At 40.8% G+C, this 26,253-nt stretch overlaps 1 protein-coding gene across 2 annotated transcripts in view; it reads right to left on the reverse strand.

Moving 5' to 3' along the window:
• LRCH1 (leucine rich repeats and calponin homology domain containing 1) overlaps positions 1–26,253 on the reverse strand; it is a 221,550-nt gene that overhangs the window by 8,479 nt on the left and 186,818 nt on the right. For both annotated transcript variants that reach the window (XM_018056756.1, XM_018056757.1), the window contains 3 exons: positions 20,339–20,448; positions 16,077–16,214; positions 12,829–12,906 (listed from right to left, as the gene is read on the reverse strand). In XM_018056756.1, the coding sequence (XP_017912245.1) occupies positions 12,829–12,906; positions 16,077–16,214; positions 20,339–20,448 (326 nt within the window). The remainder of the gene's footprint in view (positions 1–12,828; positions 12,907–16,076; positions 16,215–20,338; positions 20,449–26,253) is intronic.

The raw sequence follows: 26,253 nt of genomic DNA on the forward strand, positions 1-26,253 counted from the left end.
GTCAGCGTCGAAAATTAAATCTGCTCTCATGGGATTGTGCTAGGTTTTATTGACAGAATTTTATTTCAGGTGGCCACCCAGTAAGTCATCTCTCTTCTTCCTCTGTGCCCCCACCCTAATTAAGAAGAAAAAAACCAAAGAGCTATGACCGTGGAAGGGAAGTCTCAACGCACTGCAGAGCTGGACATTAAGTACTGAGTGTAACTCTGGGGGTGCACAAATTAATGTATTGATGGGCTGATAAAAACTTGGATTTATCACCCAAAATGTGTTTATTAACAACTTATGGCTCATGGTGCTCGTTAGACATTGTACAAACGGATTTTATTGTGTTACAAGTTAATGAGTACAAGACAGCACCAAAAGCAATTCAGTACATCTGCAGGTTACTTATTACACAACCAATGTGAATTAGACAACTTCCACACACCCCGTATTTCACCAATCAACACAAAATCAGGAGGGAAAAGCTCAGTTAATTCAAGATATTACCATGTAAAGACTGTCTCCTGTTAAAAAATCTGATCTGATTTACCAACAAAGCATCTTTATAAAATATATTCTTCTAAGTATGTAAGTTTTCCACATTCTCAAGTTCTCCTAGATTCATGGAAATGTTCAGAAAAATAAAATTATCTTCTTAGTAGCCATCTATAAATACTTCTTCTATCTGAGTAGATTAAGAAATTTATCTTGAGGAAGTGAACTCCATTCTCCCCCTCCACCCAACCTAAGAAAAGATATTTGGCAGCCGGACGTAAATTGAAGCACTGGGGAGTCTGTCTTCACCTTGGAGCAGGGCCTTCTCGTGTTATAAAATGACATCCCCAAACCAGGAATATCTTGGTCTAGATAAGATCACAATGTCCTTTTCTTTAATTACAAACTGATAACATTCTTCTGAAAGCAGATATAATAATTAACATATAATCCTTTATTAAATATAGAAGTAGCTTGCTAATGTCACTGGAAATCAAAGGTTAAATGGAAATTTCAAGTCACTGGAGAAACTACATTCTTCTAAAATAAAAGCAATCTCATTGGCTCCTACCATAGTAACCCAAGCCCCAGGACCAAGAATATTCCATGACTCATGGCTTTATTTGGAAATAAATACTGTCAAATCCATCACATTCTAGACTTGAAGTTACGATGTGATGTAGCCAAAAAAAAAGGCAAAATGACCCATTATATTATTTAAAAATAGAAATCCCTCCTGGAAAATCCTTTCTAAGAGTCTCAGAGTAGACCAAACAAGGAATAAGTAAAAATATACAGAAAGTGTGGTATGCAGTGGATCCTCCAGGGGGCACTCTGACAGTGTGAGCCCCCTTCTCCCCATCGACCCTTCAGCACAGCTCTCATGCACCAGGGCAGAGGGGCTCTCTCAGGGTGGAAGTGGACGGTCACCCTCCCTGATGCCCTTCACAGCTCCCGCTGCAGGAAGCAGGGAGGAAGCCAAGTGGACAGCCAGCAAAGCAGTCATTTTCCAGATGGTAATTTTCAACTTGGTCAACAGTGGTTATTATTAAAGATTTTTATAGACCAAATTGGACCCCAAATGCTTGCTTTCTGTCTTCTTAGCAAGGCAGCCCCTCTACAGCTCAACTGCCCAATCCCGAATTAGGATTCAGCTTCAATACTGACCCAATGGGAAGATTTTCATATGCTAAATCCCATTTGCTCCTGTTCTGGAAACTTCTTCTGCTCTACCCATGGCAGCAAAGCCCACTGGGAGAGAGAAGAGGCCCCGCATAGCACAGCTGCTGGCACTACATGGACAAGGAAACACGAGGTGTGGGTACACCGAGTCCTCACTGTCTCTCAGCAAGTGAAATTATTTAATGGGAACCGCAGTCTATAAAGTTTGCACTTCTGGAAAATCTGATGTATAAACGTTGAGATTGCTGAAGAGATGACAGGGATGGAAGTTTGCAAGGCCAAGGCTCAGAGGGAGGAAGGACCCTGTCACAGAGCAGGGGACAGACCAGAGCGTAAGGATGCAACATGCAGGCATTACGGAGGCAGAGCATTCCAGCGGTAAGTGATATAGATCAGTACTATAAAGAGAATATGGACAAGACAGAAGCGTATAAGGTCCCTGGAGCGGAGGGCAGAAGTTGGTTGTGGGGGTTTCTCCCCAAGTGCCAGCAGAGTGTCAACAGTCTTTCGAATGTGACGGAAATCCAACTGCAGGATGTCATACGGAGAGCAGAGGTCAGCCTATTCCGAGGGCAGCCATCAGAACAGAGAGAGACAGTGCATACAATTAAAAATACACAGAACAACGGCTGGAAAGAAGCACACATTTTTATTTAACTAGCAAATGGCAAGAGTAACCCCTTATTTCAAGCAGGTAAAAACCATTTCACCAAAGTTTTTTTTTTTTTTTTTAATTACAAAAGAAAAGCAGCATACCCAAGGACTTCTATGCAAATAGGACAAAGAAATTCTTTACCCCCAATCTTGCTAATGAGGAATAGAATGTTCTGTAATTTATATGTCATTCTGGTATTCAAAGAGTTGTAATATTCAAGTGTTCTCATAAGTCAACAATGGCATTAAAATAAGAGCTTTTCACCTGGGACACATTTAGGCCTTCACCTTACTAAAGGGAAAGATATAAACTTTAAAATTTAAGCCCTTTCTTCACCATTCTCTTCATGCATTTTTTATCCTGGTCTGGTGAAGACTGAATATAAAGTATTTCTCTCTGAAAGGTAATGAATGCACCTAATTTGTTTTTCTTTTAGAATTACTGATAAACTCTGGGCATTGCTAGTTCTAATTATATCCCTACATGTGCCCCAAAAGTACATTAAATTTCACATTTTTGCTACTGACATAAACCAAAAGTCTAGCAGAGCTTCTTAGATCTGCAGTTAAATAATAGTACATTCCTGCATAGCATTATTATATAAATTTCTTCACCACTAAACAGGTATGGTTGGGGCACAAACCTTCAGGTTTTGTCTACGTGACAGTCACCATGCAAGGAGGCAGAACTCTTCCTTTCTCAACTAAACACAAAAATTAGGTGCTGAGTCTTGAGTTGACCTCTGGATGCCTACTGCTCTCAAGAAAAAAAAAAAAATGGTTTTCTGATACCCTGAATTCCTGACCACAGTTTCAACTTAAAAATTATAATTGATATGTTGGTATGAAACCAAAGTTCTGGTTTTGTTTCCAAACTGAAAAAGAAAATATTTGAAAATATTTGTAATATATTTCATAAATGCAGCTTTATGTCCAAATTAGGCAAAGCATTTAAATATATATATAATATATATTTTATGATATACTTTGCAACAACATTGCCCTCTGTTTTAGCATCACTGCTAAGCAGAGGCAAATCAGAGCAACTGAAAGATGATTCTAAAAGACTGTCTTTCTCATATATTCTGAAGTTAGCTTGATGTCCCCTGATAAGGAGGCAAACTCAGTGTAAATGGGTTGAATAAGATTATAAGCCTCCCAATCTGAATTTATGAAGGTAGAGATACTCTCAACAAAAGACGTTTAAGGAAATTAACAAATCATGTTACATCTATTCGGATCATGCATCTTTTCTCAGTGCATTAGGAGGAATCAAGTGAGCACTGCTATTTTCTCAAGAATTAAAACAGCTACTGTATGTGTGTAACTTGCTCAGTCATGTCTGACTCTTTGCAACCCCATGGACTGTAGCTCGCCAGGCTCCTTTGTCCATGGGATTCTCCAGACAAGAACACTGGAATGTGTTGCCATTCCCTTCTCCAGGGGATCTTCCTGACCCAGGGATTGAACCCAGGTCTCCTGCATTGCAGGCAGATTCTTTACCATCTGAACCACCAGGCTACTAATAGAATGTATTTCACTAGGACAGTGATGGAGTCAAGAATTAACAGTTGGGGAAACATCTAGGAGAAGTAGCTTCCTATCACAATAACAATTTTCTATTGCAACGCTGTGCTTAATCAGTGAACTCTGAACAAAACGAACATAAGACAGAAGGCATATGCACATTGAAATGTGATTGTCACAAAAGTGGTATTTCCATGGGTAAAAGCAGTATATATCTCCACTATGTATTTCAACACATTTCCCAGAACCCTATGGAAAATGTCTGGTCTGCTTCCCTGCATCTCCTTCAAAGAACTCAGATCGTCTATGGTTTCCAGTGTATTTACCCAACAGTACACTTTTCACATGGGTGGGCAACACAGACCATTCTTCTCATTCTGGAAATAATTTTCATGATGCCACAGATTCTGGGTTTTATTTAGATATGATGGGTAGAGCTGTTTTTAGCCAATCTGTGGCGGGTGGTTTAAATTAAATCACAGTCTCTGAAGAAAAAGGCGTGGGTCTAAGATTGGCTGACAGGCAAAAATCATAATGGGTGGAGTACGGGCACCTCTCCTTCCACCCAAGTCACACAGCTCACAGCCATCAAATCAGTCCCTCAAAGATGCCATGACGGGAACCAGGGCTGAAATTGCCAGGAGAACCTGGGAGTTTTCCAACCCTTGTGCTTCCCCAATTTCAGTTTTAATAAGAGGGACTTACAGATTATGCTTTATTTTTTCTTATAATTAAAATCAGAAAACACTAAAAGAGAAGGAAATTTAAAGAGGCCAAATTCCACCATATATTTACAGAGCACTAGTAATTATTGCAAGGTGTTTGAAAAACATAGTTAATACACTCAAGAGTCCCCAGAGGCAAATGCAAATACTAATTTCCATTATAGTGAACAGAAATCACCATTACTAGAGGTTAACTGATTCTGATACAAGGCAACATGTGTGTGGCTAAAATTACTATTAAAGATTAATTCAGGTTCCCCCAAATACTACAGATATAAACAGATATGTAGATGGATCTGGCAAAAGGTTTAATTTACAGGCATTCTGAGTGTAACAGACTAAATTCTAAGAAATTTAGAATATATTGTTTATTTACATTTAATTTTAAAGGCAGTATACTTATTAATACAAAGTACTTTGAATCTAAAATATCATAGCACAGGAACGTTGATGGTTATTCTGAAAATTTAAAGTCTTAATTGACAAGGTATAATTTGGCAGAGTGAATTAGGAAAAGGTTTCCAGAGTTTTCCCCAGATATGAGAACTAATCACCAATTTTATGCACTTAGAGAGTAACTCTAATATTGGTATGATAATTTATCTAGAAATGTAATTTTAAGCTTTTGGAATAAAATATTTATTTTCAACCATGTACATCTGAAAGGCTGTCAGACCACTGACCAGACTTTGTTCTGCCACCAGGAGACACCCAGTGGGAGAGGATTCTTATATGAACGGTGATAAACACCTACTAACTATTAAGGGATGACTGGTTTTCTAAGCTAGAGATTAGCTTTATTTAATAAATTATGAATTTAAAAACTGATTTTAATATAATCACGTGTATAAACAGGGGCCTGCACCTCTGGTTATCCAACCTCAGAGATAATCAATGCAAATATAAACATAAAGCTTATAATAAGAATCTCACCACTCCTTCAAAGTGTTTATTAGTTAGGATTTAAATTGACACTAAAGTCATTGATTTGGGGAAGAAAAGAGGCACCGGGCTCAAAGAGGCAAAGGAACTCATATCTCCTATTTTAAGATTAAAACAAACAAAACAGGCAGCGTCAATGTATAAAACGTGTTTCAATTAAAAATTTCAGATCAGTTTTATACGTATAGTGTCCTAAACCCTCAACACAGGTGCAAAGTAGGAAAGGTTTTACAATTATTTTCAAAAATAATACCTCATATAAAAGTAAAAAAAAAATACAAATATGAAAGGTACTGACAAGAAGACTCAATCATAATTCCATATGTATCAACATAGTCATCGCTAGCTTCTCAGTATATTTTAGGATTTTATTTTTAACTCATCTGGCTGATGCAGAGGACTGACACCAAGTGACTTGCCCTGTGGACATGGAATGAAATCATTCCCCTCCCACAGTCCAGCAAGGACCCCTGGCCTCTGTGCTGCCCAGGCAGGCAGAGGCCCTGTACAGTACATGGAACTGCTGCCCTAATCCTCTTCCCTATTTCCTCCCTGGAGTTAGTAATGAATAGGAAGCGCTAGGCAGCTAGGTGCATTTAATTCCAAGTTCCTTCTTCCTCTAAAGAGAGCAAGTCTGTTAAATGAAGGACCTTGGTCCACAAAGAGGTTGGAGGCCAAGGTTTCTGATTTAAATTGGAGAGACAGAAAACAACGTGTCCATTCTCAACAGGACCAAGGGTTCCTTCCTCAGACAGAAACCTGGGCAACTCCTCTCAGAAAAAGACCAGGGCAATCCCCTCAGAAAATCTGGCAACTTCTCTCAAGAAAGACCAGGGAGTCTCACCTTGGACAGACACCTGACAGAGACCTGTTCTTTCCCAGGAGAGAACAGGGTTTCTCCCCTCAGACTGAGACTTGAGCTATTTCTCTCGGAAAAAGAACAGGGCATCTCTTTTCAGTCAGAGATCTGAGTTCTTGACCCAGAGAAAGAATAAGTTTTCTTTGCTCAGAAGAAATGTGAGTGGTTTCTCTCAGAAAAAGACCAGGGCTTCTCCCCTCAGAGACCTGAGCAACTTCTCCCAGAGAAAGACCAGGGTGTCTCCACTCAGTCAGAGACCCAAGCACTCCTTCAATTAAAAAAAAAAAAAAAAAAAAAAAAAAAAACAGGACGTCTCCACTCAGACACCTGAGAGACTTCTCTCAGAGAAAGGCCAGGGCATCTCCCCTCATACAGTGAATTGGGCGACTTCTCCTAGGAATGGCCAGGGCTTTTCTGCTTGTCAGAGACCCAAGCAGCTTGTCCCAGAGAAAGGCCAGGGTGTCTCCCCTCAGTCAGAGACCTGAGCAACTTCTAAGAAAGACCAGGCTGTCTCCCCTCAGTCAGAGACCTGGAAGACTTCTCCCAGAGTAAAACTAGGGCATCTCCCCTCAGTCAGAGACCTGAGGGACTTCTCCCAGGGAAAGACCAGGGTATCTGCCCTCAGAGACCTGAGGGACTCTTTCCAGAAAAAAAGAGCAGGGCATCTCCCCTCATGTAGAGGCCTGGGTGACTTCTCTCAGAGAAAAACCAGGGCATCTCCCCTGGACAGAGAGTTGGGTGATTTCTCCCAGGAATGAGAGAAATCTCATTCCCCCTCAGAGACCTAAGCAACTTCTCCCAGAGAAAAACCAGGGTGTCTCCACTCAGAGAGACGCCTGGCTGACTTCTCCCAGGAATGACCAGGGCTTCTCCCCTCATTCAGAGTCCTAAGGGATTTCTCACAGAGAAAGACCAGGGTGGCTCCCCTCAGAAACCCAAGCACTCCTTCCATAAGGAAAGCCAGGGTGACTCCGCTCACAGAGACACCTGAGCAACTTCTCCTGGAGAAAGACCAGGCCTTCTCCCCTCAGGGACCTGAGCGACTTTTCCCAGAGAAAGACCAAGGCTTCTCCCCAGTCAAAGACTTGAATGACTTCTCCCAGGAAAGACCAGAACTTCTCTGTTTAATCAGAGACCTAAGTGACTCCTTTCAGAGAAAAAACCAGGGCATCTCCCCTCAGACAGAGAGCTGGGTGACTTCTCCCAGAGAAAGATCAGGCCGTCCCCCTCAGAGAGAGACCCATGTGGTTTCCACCAGAGAAAGACCAGGACGCTTCTCCCCTCAGACAATGAGTTGGATGACGTCTACCAGAGAAAGACCAGGGTGTCTCCCCTCAGAGAGAGAACTAAGTGACTTCTCTCAGAGAAATACCAGGGCATCTCTCCTCATAGGGAGACCTGGGCAATTTCTCCCAGAGAAAAACTAGGGTGTCTCCCCTCAGACAGAGACCTGAGCAACTTCTTTAGGAAAGACCAGGGTGCCTCTCCTCAGAGACCTGAGCAACTTCTCCCAGAGAAAGACCTGGTGCCTCCCCTCAGAGACCTGAGTGACTTCTCCCACAGAAAAACCAGGCCATCTCCTCTCAGTCAGAGTCCTAGGCAACTTCCTCCAGAGAAAAGACCAAGGCATCTCCCCACAGAGACCTGGGTAGCTTTTCCCAGAGAAAGGCCAGGGTGTCTCCCCTTCAGACTTCTCCCAGGAAAGACCAGAGCATCTCCCCTCATTCAGAGACTTAAGGGACCTTTCTCAGAGAAAGACCACCGTTTCTCTCTTCAGACAGACATGGGTGCTTCCCAGCAGGCTGAGAGACTAGGGCACTATCTTTCAGAAAAAGACAAGGCTTGTTTCCCTCAGACAAAGAGACCACGGGATCTCTCTCCAGATAAAGATTTCAGTGTCTCCCTCTCCAAACACCACCCCTCCCCCCAAAAAATCAAGGTGAAATATTTCTGGTAAGAAAAAAAATATTTTCTAGTATTTTTGATGCTTCACAAATGAGAGATTTCTCTTGACCTGAGACTAGTAAGAGTCCTAAAATAGCCCTAAGTTTGGATAAACTTGGGAACCCTCCAGTAGCCAACTGTGAATTCTCCACATCAAGGTCAGAGACCAGGAATGACCAAGATGACTCAGAAAAGGCAAAGAAAGCCTCAATATGTTCACAAAATGCCTCATGACCTGGAGGCTTAATTGAAGTCAGATTTTTGGTGATTGAGAGTATATTCTGAAGAACTTGGAAGCCCACCAAGGGTAAGCCTGTGTTCAAGATCAAGTTAACACTTGCACCAGAGGTCAGAGACAGCACACAGTCTGACTGGCATCAACATTACTGGTGTCTTTGGGACGGAGCCAGCAAAATCTCCCAATTCCCAGATTTCCATGAGATAATTTTCCTGCAGCTGAGCAGCTGATGGCAGAAAGCAACTGGAACAATTCTTAAATCATGGGGCTGCAGAGCATCCATGGATTACTGGCTAAAAGAAACCTTAAGGGTTCAGAGATTTTCAAACTATAATTAGCAATAGAACACTTGTCCCCCAAAGGAACTCTTAACTGGAAAGTCAGTATGTGCCACAAGCAAGGGAGAAACTGCTGCAGCTGAAGCAAGGCAGCAGTTATGATCCGTAACCTCCCCAAGTGGCTTTCCTCGCCTCCCAGGTGGGGCCTTAAAAAGAATCCAGGGCTCTGGAGAACGTGGCTTAATCTATCGCTTAAGTCCAACACCTGCAGTCTGCAGAGCAGGGAACTCCATCAAAGAGACCCTCCATGTAAGCCAGAAAGAAGGCAGGTGCTTGATGCTTTTGAACCCGACAGACCTGGGTTCAAAAGCCAGCTCTGCTCCCTCCCAGCTGCAAATGTGAGGTTAGGAAATTGTGTAACCTCTCTGGACCTCATTTTCTTCATTGTAGGTTAATAAAATACTTCTAATTCTCAACAGTGAGCACTCAAGAAGATGAGGCAGGTGTCAAAAGTCCTCAGCGAATGGCTTTAACGGCTCTAGGCTGCCACAGGCTCACCCTGGGCACATAACCAGTTAACGACACAGGTGTGGCTAATTTATCCCGAACCCCAAGAGTGCCTCCCTCTGCTCACAGACCCTCTACACTCACACTCACGCCTTGCCTTCCAGGTGCTGTCCCTTTAGTTGGGGAATTGGCCCCAAACAGAAGAAAACAAAATCAAAACCAAAAACCTAAGGCACAGGGAAGCAGGAAGTGACCCAGACTGAAATAACTACCTGAAGAAATCTTAACTCTGCCGGCAGGAAAGAAACTTGGCAGGGAGGGCCATTTCCAAGTTGTTTTTAAGGATCTTTCCTTGGCATTCTCATTAGCAAACCTCTACCTCATCCCAGAATCCCTCGGAGATGGCAAATGTGCCAGGTGTAACCCTAACAGAATTTCTCCCGAACTCCAAACCAACTACTTTCTGTGATGTCAACTCCTATCATTGGCATCAATTGTGCCAAATCCTAACTGTGCCCTAGACTAGGAAATGTATAGGTCCAGCCTAATCCAAACATCACAAATAACAGACGTCTAGAGTCACCAGTGTTCTTGCCTGGAGAATCCCAGGGACGGGGGAGCCTGGTGGGCTGCCGTCTATGGGGTCGCACAGAGTCGGACACGACTGAAGTGACCTAGCAGCAGCAGCAGCAGCAGGGTCACCATACACATCTACTACATACTTTAACCTTCCACAGAGATACTAGGTTGATAACACTGTCTGCAATTCTGAATGCAGCTCATCTGAAGAAGCCACATTTATAGGTAAGCCACTCCACTGAACACACAATAAAATGCTCCATGAACCTTGACCAACCCCGAGGCAGTTACCTGGGACTGTGTCCCTGGAGACTTCTAAAGAAAATATAATAAACTATAACAATTGGAACAATTTAAAAATGGTTTTCTTCCCACTGTATTGCTTTATGTGCAATAGTTTTAACTTAACAACCACATTCCATCCAGATAAACCTAATAAAAGTGAATAAGCTGCTGCCCCTGACTCTGGTTTGTAGTTTCAAATTGTAACTCTATTACAAAGGGCAACAAACTCAGGCTAGAGCACAGCTGTGGCTTTTCAGTCTCTACACGGATGGTTTATCATTGTCATAGATTAGCTTAAAAAATACAGAATTCCCAATCTCTGTGACTTCTCGGTATGTTTATGTAGATAAGCTATGAATGGAGAAGAGAGGACAAGCTTGTACATTAGGAGCAATTCATTAAGCTACTGGGAAATCAGTGAATATTTTCTTACCCAAGTATTAAGTTTGAAACCAAAAAGAAAACGTAATGTTAAAGGGCCTCTGCTCTTAAGTACCAGCCTTTTAAAATACCTGATTGCAAGGGGAAATTTCTGCAACTAGATTTGGGATATAACTTCCTTTTCACTATAAATCATGAACTGCAGTGTGCCACATACACACTGCAATTCATCAGCCATCTTAAGTAGTGGAAGAAGGATCCTTATCTAAGTGGGGAGGAGTCATTCCAACCCTCCCCCAACTTAGTATCATATTACTAGACAAAAACATTTCCATATTTCCAATAATTTATTCCTCATTCATTCCAAGAGATGAAAACATGTTCCTTTCTGTGTACAGAAGATTTGCCAGTTGCTCTCCAATTGGCAATTTCTGGTTTCCATCAGAATATTCCACCCTCCCTTTAACATATCTTATTAAAGAAGTACAACTGCTAGCCAGTCAATAGACTTTTGCTAGTAGCAATGAACTTAATGTATTATAACTCCAGTTACCAGTAAAATGCTGTTGGATTATCCATCAGGATGGATACAGATAGATGTACACATAATCACATACACACATACACCATGTGAACTTGAAAATCATCTCAAATCTTAAAAAAAAAAAATTCAAAAATAACCTTAATGATGTATTTCTTACTAAGCATAGTTAAGTGAAATACTGGCCAAAAAAAAGATGATTTACTCCTTGCAGTTCAATCATCTCAGGAATTATCAGCTGCCTATTAGTGCTAGCGGCATAATTCAGAAATTATGATAAAATTTTCTCTGCATTTTGATGCTAATTTAATTTCCTTTTCCTCACTTTAAAAGGAAACCATAATTACCAACCTTTACCCACAATAAATAGTTAAGAGCATTCCCATTTCATTTTGTATCACTGTAAGCCAAGAAAACGCTGATGAGTTTTAAAATATCACAAGGAATTAGGTGATAACTCATCAGTGCTTTTGAGTACAGACACGAATAATTTACAGTCTGAAACTTGGTATGATAATTTTGATTCACACATGGGAAATCTTATTAACCCATGATGGAATCAAATTATTAAAAGAGGTACATGTATGAGCATTTCACAAACATTTGCAGCTAGGAATGTATGTGCAATAGTAAAATATACACATACAATATAGACACACAGATTAACATTGCTGAAAGACCTCTGGATAGATCATAAAGGCATTTAGTACATTATATAAAGATTATACTCTTTTTAAAAATGAATTTGCAAGCTTCTTTTAATTGATACAGTTTTGATTTAAAGATGCTTTAAAATTTTTCCCTTTTTCCTCAAGTAAGATTAGAAGCCCACTGCTAACCCTCACCTTCAAACCTCACCAAGTTGAAAAACAGGAAGGAAAGAAGGGAGGAAGAGGGGAAAAAGCCCTAATTCCAATAGCTAACTGTTGTCTCTGAGTAGAATTACATGAAAATATGATTCCTTCACATGCTCAAAAACATTCTCTCATGATAGCATTTGTAGTTACTTTATCCTGGAACATTTAAGAAATGTAATTTCTGCCCATTTCTGTTTATCACAATGATGAAAAGTCTGTCAAATTACACCCAAATTGAGTGGACTGGCTTTTATCTCCCTAAGAAATCATTTTATGTTCCTTTAGTGGACTAAAGGGGAAAACATAAGTTCAACAGTTAATAAACTATGAAACAATATACAAACACTTCTGTTATTAATGGTAATTATTAATGATAATAAGAATAATTATAATATTTGCAATGAATGCTGATTATTTGGATCCACATTCCCCAAAAGTGTGAAAAGTCAACTACAGATCTGCTCTGCTTAAGAACTCTGGATAAGGAAAAACACCATCTCCAAAATTCTACCCTATGTAACCTCACAGAAGGCTCCCTGAAGCTTCAGCCACTGCTGCTCTCTGAGTGGAGAATCATGCTGACTAATCGTTTTTTAAGTTTGGAATTTCTCATCTATTTCAAAACCTTAATGTTCCCCTTTTCCTCAGAATTGACCATACCATTTTAAGCCATTTTTATTTCACTGCAATAGAGTAATTTAAACTAAAATGTTATAACTTATTCAGCTCATTCCTCAAGAAAGACGGACACAAAAAAGGATGGACAAAGAAGTATACCTAGTGGGTTGAAACATATATTAAATAAAACCGTTACTAAAACATAGTTATTGGAACTAAGTTTGATGTTACCTCTGGTACTCCTAATTTTCGGCATGCTTCCAAAAAGTTCTCCACGTTTCTTCTGCATTTGGCCATGCTAAGTTTAGGCTATAAATGCAACATTCAAAAGTAATTAGTTATTAAGAGGAATAATTGAAATAACAGGTTAAATTTTAAGCTTTCTAAGTGGCACAAGTAATACGTGTTTATTGGAGAAAAATAATACATAAACAAATAGAAGATAATAAAAAAATTATCCAGGAACATCCACCTGAACAGCTGTTAATATATGGATTATTTTTCTAGACACTGTGTATGTACATGTGTGATATAACAGGTGTGTACACACATAGATATGTGTTTATATGTAGAATTTCTGCATATTTGCATACATGTGCAAAATTTCTGCACATGTATATGAATGTATACGTGTGGATACACACACATACTATTTTTATAAGATCATACTGTTGTGTAACCTGCTTTACTTTACTTAAAAGCACACCATGCTGCTGCTGCTGCTGCTAAGTCGCTTCAATCGTGTCCGACTCTGTGCGACCCCATAGAGGCAGCCCACCAGGCTCCCCTGACCCTGGGGTTCTCCAGGCAAGAACTCTGGAGTGGGTTGCCATTTCCTTCTCCAATGCGTGAAAGTGAAAAGTGAAGGTGAAATCACTCAGTCGTGTCCGACTCTTCGAGACCCCATGGACTGCAACCCACCAGGCTCCTCCATACATGGGATTTTCCAGGCAAGAGTACTGGAGTGGGTTGCCACTGCCTTCTTCAAAAGCACACCATAAACATCACCTTTTCCCATGAGCAAATATATTTCTATATTAAGGGTTGATTCACCAGGCTAATGACTGTCTTTCTCCCCAAAGCAATAGGTTTTATTAGAAGGCTAAATTTAGAGGCACCAGGGGAGCAGCCTTCTAAGTTAGAATGAGCAGCTTGTGCAAACACGGGAGTGGAGCGGGAAGGGGCAGAAGAGGCAGACGCAGGTTCTACGGCTACAGCACAGCTGGGCCTGGTCAGCAGGGGCTCAAGATGCTCAGTGAAGAATTTCTAAGAAGCGGACTAGATTCAGAAACATTTCTAAAAAGGAGAACTAAAGAATCCGTCCACAATGCAGGATACCTGGGTTTGATCCCTGGGTTGGGAAGATCCCCTGAAGCAGGGCTTGGTAACCCACTCGAGTATTCTTGCCTGGAGAATCCCGATGGACAGAGGAGCCTGGGGATCTACAGACCATGGAGTTGCAAATTGCAAAGAGTCAGACACGACTGAGTGACGAGGCACAAAATATTTTACAGTTGTTAAAATACATGGTTACGAGGAATTTTAATGACTCAGGGAGATACTTAGGTTTCCATAAATTTTAAAAACTACTAAACCGTATATATGTGACGCTCACAGTTCAAAACAACTTCTGTGTTGGAGGAATGCTAGGAGCATAAAAGCCAAGATGTAAACAGTGGGAGTGGGATAAGACACTATTTATCTTCCTCCTGCAGTTCTCCATTATCTCTTTTTCTCTAATCAGGCATTATTTCACATGACATTTTCAATTTAAAGTTTTTTATTGGAAAAAGATAAAAAGTGGCAACCAAAGAATGCAGCATGTTTTTCCCCTTGAAGAAGGACAAAATATACAAATGTATATAGATACATGATTCACAGTGTCTCATCCCTTATAAAACCATAATTGTATATTTAAATTGGGAGCTGAAGAATGATAGTTTCTTTCTTATAATTTGAGGAAAATCACTGAATGAGAATTTGGTTCACAGTTCAAACTTTACAGCTGTCTGGACTTGAAAACTTTTGCACATTAGGTTACAGGACAGCATTTACTGTCGAAACTTAGGCAGATAGAGCAGATTGAAGTCAGAAGACAAATTGGTCTGGTTTTCCCCTGTGTTTTCTGAAGCCAAAATGTGGTCAGTCTTTGGGAAGCAAAAATTATGTTTAACCGTATAGAAAGAAAACTGAGAGTTGAAATGGGATTATTTTTCCTGCTGCCAAGAGAAAAGAAAGTAAGACAGATAGTGCCACCGAGATGCTTTCCCTGAGGGGTTGAGAGTGGGCAGCTTCTGTGTGACCTTTTATGAACACTGTGTCTTGAGGTTGGGGGCTCTGACTTTTGCAAATCTGCTCATAAACACTAATGATCACAGTGGCTTGCATTCCCATGTTTATCATGTACGGGACCTCATTTCATCCTCATGAGAGCAGTTCTGTGACAGAGAAGAGCCAATCAAGTTCAAGAGAGGTTAAATAACTTTCCCAAAGTCATGTGGCTCGTGAAGATGTGGAATTGGAATCCCAACTACATTCTTAGCCCCTAAACTCTTCTGCTTCATCTAACAGCAACAGTGTGGACAGACGTTCTTCTCTACTTGTCCAGTGAAACCTGCGTGGGCTTCAAAGACAAGCTTATCTTTGATTCCTCTCTTCTTGATGGTAACATGCTCCATGAAGTACAGGGAAAAGATTCCAGTGCTGGCTTTATCTCCTCAACAGCGAGACAAGGATTTTTTTCACTCACTCTTTCTGATCTTTTCCGTTTCCTTGGTATCTCCAACCGACCCTTGAGCACAGCTAGCAGTCAAGGAATTACTGAATTAATGACCAGCTAACCAACCTCGGCCCTGACAGGTTACTAATGATATTTTACGCAGAACCTACATCTTTTCAGAGTGATCCTAAAATCCTCAATAATTATAAAATAATAGATTCCATTAGAAGAGAACCTACCAACCAAAAAATGGTTTCCAAAAGGACTTCTCGCTGCTTAAATAAATGCTTGTGAGGAATAAATCTCTGTCTCTACAGTCTTAAAGTTAGCAAGCAGAGCAGTCATTTCTTTAACGTGATTTGCTTTATATTTGAAAGTGGTTCATTTTCTCTCATTTACATATTTACTTGAAATAGTTTCCCTTTTTATAGTAAAAATGTTGCTTCATTCAGAAATGCTATCCCTGGAATTCTCTGGCAGCCCAGTAGTTAGGGCTCCACACTTCCACGGCAAGGAGCACGGGTTTGATCCCTGGTCAGGGAACTAAAAATCCTGCATGCCCTACGGCATGGCCAAAAAGTCCCCAAACAAAGACAGAACAGACACGCTATTCCTTTTCTGCTCTTTCAAGTTGTTTGGGGTCCAAAAGAGGATTTGAACAGGGTCCTGGTGACCCCCATCAGTGTCTTTAACCAGCAGTCCTGTCCCAAAGGAGTTTGTTTTATGTAAGAGTTAGTTTTCCTTAAATGGTGTTACTTACGACTGCCGGTGAGGGGACATGGATGCTTGCGACGGATCGTGGGCGGATGTGGTTGACCAAATGGCAGAGGACAACGCCATCCATGAGGGCGGCCCCCAGGTCTTCGTGCAGGCTGACCTTGAGTCTCATCTCGATGCTCTGAAAAGAGATCAACAGGAAGTCAGTTGCTCTCAGGCAACTGAGGGTAAAATATAGCTATGAGTATTTATGAACTGAGGTTTAATTTCACCATAAAGGATAAGAACACCTGGAAAACACTGACATGATTTAAACCTTTCAAAAGATATTAAATAAAAATCCCTCTGTAGAAAAATAAATTCAGTTATGCCCAAAATTTTTAATCGGTTGAATTTTTAAAATAATGGAATCACTTCTTGAGTTCAATATTGCCTCAGGCTTAGCAATTAAAATAGAAAACCAGAATGAGATGACAAATAAAAGCCAAATCGGTGGTGACTGTTTTACAATGTACAAAAATAGCGAATCAATATGCTCTACACATGAAACTAAAATCAGATTGTAAGTCAACTATATTTTAACAAAAAGTAAATAAAATAAGTAAATATAAACAAAAATCAAATGAAAATCCCTAGTCCAACCCAAACATTACATTTCGGGTAATGTATCTCAGGTAGCCTGCAGCAGGCAGAAGAGAGATTAGGGGTGCTTATGCATTGGAGAAGGAAATGGCAACCCACTCCAGTGTTTTGCCTGGAGAATCCCAGGGACGGGGAAGCCTGGTGGGCTGCCGTCTATGGGGTCGCACAGAGTCGGACACGACTGAAGTGACTTAGCAGCAGCAGCAGCATGGTTTCATTCAAAAGGCAATTTTTCTCCCTTCTTAAAAAAAATTCTATGTTTTATTTTGAGGTCATTATAAATTCATATGCAGTTATAAGAAGTCACACAGAGAGATCTCAGGTACACTTCTCCCAGTTTCCTTCTAAGGGAGCAACCTGCAAAAGTACGTACACAGCTGGGACACTGACATCGATAGAACATGTACCTCACTGCAAGGATCCCTCGCGTGGCCCTTCTGCAGTCACACCCACTTCCTGCCACCCCCAAGTACCTCTTTGCCCCTGCTCTCTTCTCCTCCCCTTCCAGGACTCCCAGGACCAGAATGCAGATCATCGGTTACAGTAACTCCCAAAGGTCCCTGAGGCTCTCTGCTCACTTATTTTCAGTCTGTCTTTTCTCTCTGCTGCCCAGATTAGGTAATCCCTGTCGTTCTTTCCTACAGTTCACTGATGCTTTGTGATGCTGTTGAGCCCATCCCCTGGGCTTCTCACTGCAGATAATGTATTTCCCAGTTCTAAATCTCCATTGGTCCTTCTTAATGTCTTCTGTTTCTTTGCTAAGATTATCTATTCCTCTGCCGAGGCATTCAATTTTTTCCCTTTGTTTCAGCCATGTTCATAACTACTTGTGGGAGAGTCTTCACGGTGAGTGCCGTAAAATCTTAGCCAGATAATTCTAACATCTCTGCCGTAACAGTGCTGTCATACCTTTTCACATTCATTTTGGTTCTTGGTAGAATGAGTGATTTTTTTTTTTTCCTGGTTGAAAACTGGACATTTCTGGTATTACGTTATGAGACTTTGGATCCTATTTAAACTTCTCTTTTGGCTAGCTATTTTGGACACTGCTCTGGCAGGGAATGGGAAGGCAACACCTTGCTACTGCTGTGTAAACACAGATTGCCACTTGGTGTCAGTTGACTGGGATTGGGATAGAAATTCAGGGTCCCCATGTATAGGTTCCACTGACACCATGGGAGGGGATGGGATTGTTTTTAGTTGGTAGGGATGAAATTCCTGGCTCCCAACTTGGCCTTCTCTGACATCATCCCAGCAGAGGAGAAAGTCAGCTGCCTATTCCATCTTTGCAGCCATAGGTAGGGATGGGGCCACAGGTTTTCTGTAGCTGGAGTAGAGCATTTATTGTCTAAAAGTTTTCTGTCTCCCTGCTGCTGCTAAGCCACTTCAGTCGTGTCCGACTCTGTGCAACCCCAGAGACGGCAGCCCACCAGGCTCCCTCATCCCTGGGATTCTCCAGGCAAGAACACTGGAGTGGGTTGCCATTTCCTTCTCCAGTGCATGAAAGTGAAAAGTGAAAGTGAAGTCGCTCAGTCGTGTCCGACTCTCAGCGACCCCATGGCCTGCAGCGCACCAGGCTCCTCCGTCCATGGGGTTTTCCAGGCGAGAGTGCTGGGGTGGGTGCCATCGCCTTCTCCGTTCTGTCTTCCTAGGCTGTCCTTTTTCTGGTCCTCTGAGTAGAGTAAGCAAGCTTTTGTTGGGACTTTTTTAAAAAAAAAACCTGCTCCCATGAGCATTTCCAGTTTCCGCTACTTCAGCTCCAAGTCTGATAAAGATGAAGCAAAAAAAGAAAACCCACTGGACTCATCACCAAGTCATTCCTAGTCCCAAGGAGCCCAGCTGGTCTGAATTATTCTCTCCACCTTTCAGAGTGCTCTTATGCTTATTTTATATGTAATTGCCAAGGGTTTTAGTTGTACTTAGTGAGAGGAATGGGGAAAAGTACATCTACCCCAGCTCCTCAAAAGCAGGAAAATCAATTTTTTAAATTTCAAATATAAATTTCTGCTTTACAGCAAAAGCTCCTCATAATTGGGTAACACTGTAAGAAAGGATGACTTAATTTGGAGATTTGCAATAAGTAAAGCACTTGAAAATCAGTGTGTGTAACAGTGTTGCATAATTCTCTTTCAGAACTGTCGTGTGTCTAGACATCACATTTTTTTTTCTAAGCTTGCTTTCAGTCTCCAATTAAATTAAAACATAAGCTATCAATATGACCCAGGCTTTAAGATAAAATTATATCACTCTTTGAGAGGCTTGTCTCAACTTCTCATCTTATTTTCACATAGCTCTGAAAGTTCGCCTCCCAAGTTGACAGCACATCCAAATACTCGAGGCAAATGACAGGGGTCTGACTTGCCCAATGTGACTGTTGAGTCAACCACAGTGCTTAAAGTGGTGGTGAGGAGTTTCCGGGTTTTTATCTCTTTCCACCCGACTACCTATATATACTTTTGGGGCTTCCCTGGCAGCTCAGAGGATAAAGCATCTGCCCGGTTCGATCCCTGGAGAAGGAAATGGCCACCCACTCCAGTATTCTTGCCTGGAGAATCCCATGGACAGAGGAGCCTGGCGGGCCACAGTCCACAGAGTCGCAAACAGTTGGACATGACTGAGCGACTTATATAACCACATATAAGGCATCATCTACAACAAAAAAAAGATTCTGACCGACCTTAAATTCAGCTTTAATTTTACTTATAGCATTCATTGCTCATTTGTAAAGTTCACTGTGATTTGAAATTGTATATTTATTTGTTTCCTTCTTACTTATTCTCTCTTCTCAACAGGCTTCATGAAAGCAGAGACCTTTCTGTTCTTTTCTCTCTCCATCACCTAGACTATACGGCCTGGCACAGAGCAGCAATCAATAACCACTGGCGAGTGAAAGCAGCAGCTCTAGTATAAAATCCACCTCTCCAAGAAGCTTCCTGTATTCTTCTAGCTAATGGCTATGGTACTTCTCTTTGAACATAAAAGAACTTCTGTAGTAATTCATGACATGCTGCCTTTAATAACTAATATCAGTGTGTTCTTTGGGAACTGATCCTTGGGCGGCCGTTTGACCTTCCACATACTTATGTGAGATCCTCCTAACTAGACACAAAGACCATGAGGGTAGACAAACGTGTACACAGTTGCCACTAGGAGCTGTGCTGGGGACAGAAACACAACATGGAGTAAGACAGCCACGGCTCCTGCCATCCCCAAGCTTGAAATCTCCCCGAGCGCCCTGCACGAGACTTCACTCTTGGTAGGAACTCAAATGGTTTGCCTACTAAATGACATTCGAAAATTCTGCCCAGCAGGGATAACCATAAACATCCTTTAAAGTCATGTAATCTTATTAAATACATTAATAACAACACATTTTTACAAGTTTTAACTTTTATACATAGGTATTAAGTATTTCTACTTATATTACCTTATAGATTCCCCACAAAATCCCACAAAGGTAGATGGGAACCACTGTTTTAATATAGGAAAAAACTCAAACTCAGAGATGTGAAAGGGCTTGCCCAGTAGCAGACAGTCAGTAGGCGAGTTGGCTAGATTTGAAACCACGTCTGTTTGAAGTATTTCAAAATCTACTTTTAAAAAATACAGAATGCTGCTTCAATGCTGGAAATTATTATTCAGTAACACAATGTTTCCCGGTACCTCTCGGAGCTGTTCCACCAGCTCTTTCTCTTCTCTCATCTGTTCCATTTTCCTCCGAATCGTAAACTGTGGGTCTATAGATTCCAAATTTCTCTGTGGTCTTAGAAACACTAGAAGAGAAAGGGGGAAAGCCTTTATGGAGTGTCTAGTACAAGACTGCCGTATCGGGCTGCTCATGTTTGAATCAAATAGTTCATTTATCCCAAATAATTCATTCACCACTCACAAAAACAGGAAATTCTGACTTCACATGAAAAGCTTGATTCAAATATTCTAGAGAAGATTATGTTTTCAATTACTCTGCATTGTGTGGACAAACGATCAGCTGAATCCAGGAAAGGGCTTGGTCATCCTCGGTATTATTCCAGAACCCTCCTGTAATTTTTCCACTGCTTCTATCCCAAGCTTTCATCTACACGCCAGGTTTCACAATCCTTTCGTTAAACTTGAATACTCCGTTTCAAGTAATAAGACAGAATCTCTGTACATGTTATAAACAAGCACAGGTTAATGATTTTGTTGGCTGAGGTTTTTTCATCAGCCTGGATTAAGAACTACACACTATCCACTCCCAAAGCTTATCTGTCTGAGTGTACAGGGGAAATTCTGGCTTCTATCACGTCACTGAAAGTGCATCCCTAAGTCAGCTCTTCAGAGATGACCGCAGATTCCTTTGAGAAAAGCTGTCAAGATGGGAGGCGGTTTTAAGAGATCATCTTTGCCTGCAGGTCCTTAAAATTACAATCTTCCAGGAATAGCAACTCTCAGTGCCAACTCTGGAAGGAGTTAAGTCTCGGACTGCAGACAAAATGAATGTTCTCAAACTTTGAAGGGTAACATCTCTTAAAGACTATCAAGAAAACACGAAATATTCTACATATGGGCAGTGATTCTAACAATTTATATTAGCACACAAAGCACAGGGCAGATTTAAACTTGAATCTTTTTCTTCCTTTAGATTCTTATTAAGACTATCAACTTCCCATGCGCACTAGAGGGAGCAAAGAGTGGTTAAGAGCTGTCATTGGTTTTCTGTGTCCCATAGATTTTCAGATTGGGAGAGGTGGGGATGGGAGGATGGGGGGCAGGGCTTCAGAAAATCTGGGGCAGAGAACTCCAATTTTACAAATCAATACCACATAGAAGGCTGCACCGACATACTGCAATTCTAGTTGCTTCAATCACCATATCTTCAATAATATAGAATAAGAAGATTATATGACATTTATTCTATTCTGACAAACATCTTCTATGAGCCACTTTAAAAGCGAATTCAATTTATTTATTGTTAAATATGGTTTACAAATATACTTTGAATTAAAAACTGGGGCCCACCATATAGTCAATTATCCTACATTCATACAACTATGTCATTTTAATCCTAATTTGTATATTTGAATCAAAACACCTTAATGAATGTCTTACACTATGCTTTTCACATTTAGGTATTTTCTTTCTAAATCAGTTCTAGGATATTTGAATCAGCACTTTGGTGCTCTATAGAGGACCAGCAAGTTGACACATCTTAAAAAATCCTTGACTTACAGAAGTTAATGGGGCAACGGGATGACTACTGTACATAAAACACCTGGAACTTCAGAGAGAAGTCAGCCTGGGGCCTGGGCTTCTGTCTCAAGCCCCCTAAGGAAGTCACAGGTGGAAAGAGCCAAAGTCTTGTTACCAAGACCCACAAAAACCAAACCCCACAGGAAGTGAGACCAATTGTTTCAAAAATAAAGGCAAGGCAGGCCAAGGAAGCAGGGTAGACCAACCAGGAGGGGGAGATGAGATAAAGTTGCCTTTGCACCATATAGAGCCCAGTCAAAGAATCTACCCACTTAAACTTAGTGATCAGAAGAGCATACATTAAAATGGAAAGTCCAGAAAAAATCCACACCCTCCAAGAAAAGAAATCAACCAAATTTACCAAAAAAGTCAAGGAATGTGGACTTAGTTGAGTAATACACATACTTGTCCGCAAGGGGGAGCGCCAGCTCCGTTTAAACAAATCCGATGTTTTCTTTGGGGGTTTTATTTTCCTTCGGCTTTTTTTCGGGCAATCTTATCTAATATTACACATTTAATATTTCCAATATGTTTTTACTGGCAGACTTCATTCTGAATACAAAGCTATCAGGAAGTTAAATTAACTGTGAGCTTTTGGTTAACAGCACACTCTTCAAGTATCTATGCCCTGTTAGAGCCCTATGTGAGATAACAACGCAATGGTGTCTGGGTTTTAAATACCTGGTATTGCTTTTCATCTTAAATGCCCATACATCTCAAAAAATACAAAATGCATGCTTAGGTATTTGCTTTATGAATATAAGCAGTCAAAAAATGTTAAAACATATGCGAACTGTTATTTTTTAAATGAACACTTCAAATGTATATAAAATTATTGGAAACTACTACTAGTTTTCTAAATAGATTAATTATTGTAGAATATATGAGAATTTAAAATGAATTACTTAGATTGATAATAAATCTACAAAGCACATAAGTTTGTTATGACAGAATAATTTTAATATGATCATTATGGTAGCTCTGATTATACTATCTACAATTTTTTTTTCTTTCCAAGTCATATTTAAATAATAAATACAGTGACCAGTTTGGTCAAAGCTTCAGAAAATTGATCTATGGAGCAATTATTCTAGCCTTCCTTAATTTTCTATCACTACATTTAAGAACTCCCCTACTTAATTCAGGGGAATAAAAGTTAACTTGGGACTACAAGAGCCGCCCTGTTATAATAAATATTTTTCAAAGCCAATGCCACACTGATTAATGTAAATAAAAAGGAAAAAAAGCTGGGACAAGTGAGCAGAGGGAGGATGTATATGAGGGAAGTGAGTGTGTGTGTGTTTGTGTGTGTGTGTGTGTGCTCAGCTATATTCGACTCTTTTCGATCCCATGGACTGTAGCCCACCAGGCTCCTCTGTCCATGGGGTTCTCCAGGCAAGAATCCTGGAGTGACCTGCCATTTCCTCCTCCAGGAGATCCTCCTGACCAGGGATAGAATCATGTCTCCTGGAGCTCCTGCACTGGCAGGCAGATTCTTGACCTCTGAACCACCCAGGAAGCCTGTGTGCACACACGTGTATATATGCCTAAGGGGCAGGAAAAGGCAAGGAAACGGGAGATTTAAGATGCAGGAAAAAAATGAGTCCTGCTTCGCTGGCTAGTTACTATATATCAAATAACATTCAAAGTATGAAAAGGATGGTTTGCTCATACTTATACATACAGAGACAAATTTCTAAGCAAAAATTCTGCAGGGAATGATGAATATGCTTAGGCAGAATATCGAATTCATTCTGCAGGTACAGGTCAAATTCTACTATTTCCCCTTATCTCTACCTCCTCCTTCACTCTCTTCATCATCTTCATCCCTGACCTGGGAATGGTCTGTCAGCTATGATTGCACAACGTTCCTTATCTGTGCCTCTCACGGCACTCATCACTTTCTGTCTCACAGCATAGATCTGATTTTCTCCACAGGACTCCCTAATACAGAGTTTATGTCTGTTTCCAATTTAAACCTCTACCCCTGTCCAAGAAAGCAGCTTGTTCGATGAATAAACAACAACAACAAAAAGTGTTTCAAAAACTCCCTCATTCAAAGATCAGACAATCTGGGACTTCCCTGGTGGTCTAGCGATTGAGATTTCCCCTTCCTACGCAAGGGGTATGGGTTCGATCCCTGGTCGAGGAGCTAGGATCCCACATGCCTCATGGTAAAAAAAAAAAGAAAAGAAAAGAAACATAAACAACAGAAGCAGTATTGTAACAAATTCAAAAAAGACTTTAAAAAATGGTCCACATCAAAACATCTTAAAACACAAACAAGTAAGAAAACAAAAATCAGTCTATCTGGAGGGTACCTTGGCAGAGATTACCCTACCCTGATATAAGCAGTCACCTCAAAAATCTCCTAAAGCTTAGTTTCCAGGTTTGAATGCCTTAGACTGCAAAACAAAAAGTTTCACAAAGGCAGAGATTTAGTCTGTCTTTTTCGGAGCGGAGTCCACAGTAAAGTACATCATGCCTAACACACAGTAGGCACTCAATAGATATTGGAACTTCCCTGGTAACTCAGCTGGTAAAGAATCCACCTGCAATGCAGGAGACCCTGGTTCGATCCCTGGGTCAGGAAAAGCCTCTGAAGAAGGGAAAGGCTACCCACTCCAGTTTACTTGGGCTTCCCTGGTGGCTCAGATGGTAAAGAATCCCCCTGTAATGTGGGAGACCTGGGTTCGATCTCTGGGTTGGGAAGATGCCCTGAAGAAGGGATCGGCTACCAACTCCAGTATTCTTGCCTGGAGAGTTCCATGGACACAGGAGCCTGGCAGGCTCCATGGGGTTGCAAAGAGCTGGACACAACTGAGCAACTTTCAACAGATATTTAAGGATGTGCACAAGAAACTATTATTTTTTCTGTTATAAAAGTATCTTTCAGTTAAGCAAAGAAAGCCCACTCCTCTAAAAATTCCCTGAAATGCTATTTATTACAAGAAAAGCATTTTGCATAGAAATTATTGGTGGATATTATTAACCTTTATTATCTAAATTTAACTCCAGATTTCTTCTCTGTGGACAGATGAGGTTCGGAATTCAGCTCTCCACTTCCCCTTGAAAACTAAAAAACCTGGACAGGGTGTGATGTTAAAGACATACCGATTCAAGGGCAGCAATAGGGTGGCTTTGAAAAAGTATCATGAGCTGTAGATCCAGTTAATGTGAATCAGAAATCTGATTAATACATTCATTTATTCCCTCTGGTACCTAAAAATGAATTAGATAAATTCTCTGCCCTCAGAAGGCTCAAATTTCCTCTCTATTGTCTTGGGCAGTTTATTTAACCCAGGGGTCTTTACCTGCTTAAACAGAACATCAAATCAGCAAAACAATCAGTGTGAAGACTCCACAGTACACCAAATAAATTAGCATCTCTGAGTGTAGGGCATGGGCAGCCATTGTTTGAAAAATGCCCAGGTGATTCCAATATAAAGCCAGGATTGAGAACCACTGAAGCAACCCCTCCCAGCTTCAGTTTCCTCATTTTTGTAATGGGGAAAATAATACCTAGAAGTGTAAGATTATGGTAAAAACAATTCCAGAAAATGTCTGAAAACTGGCCCAAGATAGGTATGTCCGTCCAGTCATTCACTTTCCAGTGATAGTTTAAAGATCAATGTTAAGTATAAATTAGCACCCACCAATTTGTTGAAAATGAAAAAGAGAAAATACTTCAAAGGAAGGCAGGAACAATTTTAATTTCAAAATGAAGGGGGAAAGGAAAGAAAGCGGCACAGTAGTAAGAGGGCGCAAGAGAAGGAGCGGAAGTGGAGTGTTCACGTTAAGAACAACTTGAACTGAAGCTACCCTCTCCAGCCCCAGGGGGCAGACAGACAGGGATACAGGTCCACATCCTTCTCCACCCATTTTAGGAGGCAGGACTTTGAGGACTGTAGAAACACAAACTCCCGAGGACTTCCTAAGCCAGCTTGTCATTTTTAATTTCTTTGAAGAATGAGTTTAGGGAAGATATGGGAATTGGAAATGACATATATTTGAAACAAAATATTAGAAAGCAATATTTATTATTTCGAATGTGTTTCTTTAAATATTTTCCTTCAATATTGTCATTTTTTAAAAAGTGGGAATTTTAATACAAAGCATGGCAGTGAACAAGGCATAAACATGCCAACTTTACCAAAAGTAATTAACAAAAACGATAAATGAAAGGCCAGTTGCATTATGCTGGGTAGAGTGGGAATATGATGCCATTTATTTTCACAGGTTGAGATAACCACAGATATTGGACAATGGCGCAAATATGAGGAAACAAAACTGATGGGGTAATCGGCTTTGAGATGCCATGAGGGGCCTCTGAATGGGATCTACTGTTT

The sequence above is a fragment of the Capra hircus genome, chromosome 12, assembly GCF_001704415.2.
Source record: "Capra hircus breed San Clemente chromosome 12, ASM170441v1, whole genome shotgun sequence".
NCBI classification, from domain to species: domain Eukaryota; kingdom Metazoa; phylum Chordata; class Mammalia; order Artiodactyla; family Bovidae; genus Capra; species Capra hircus.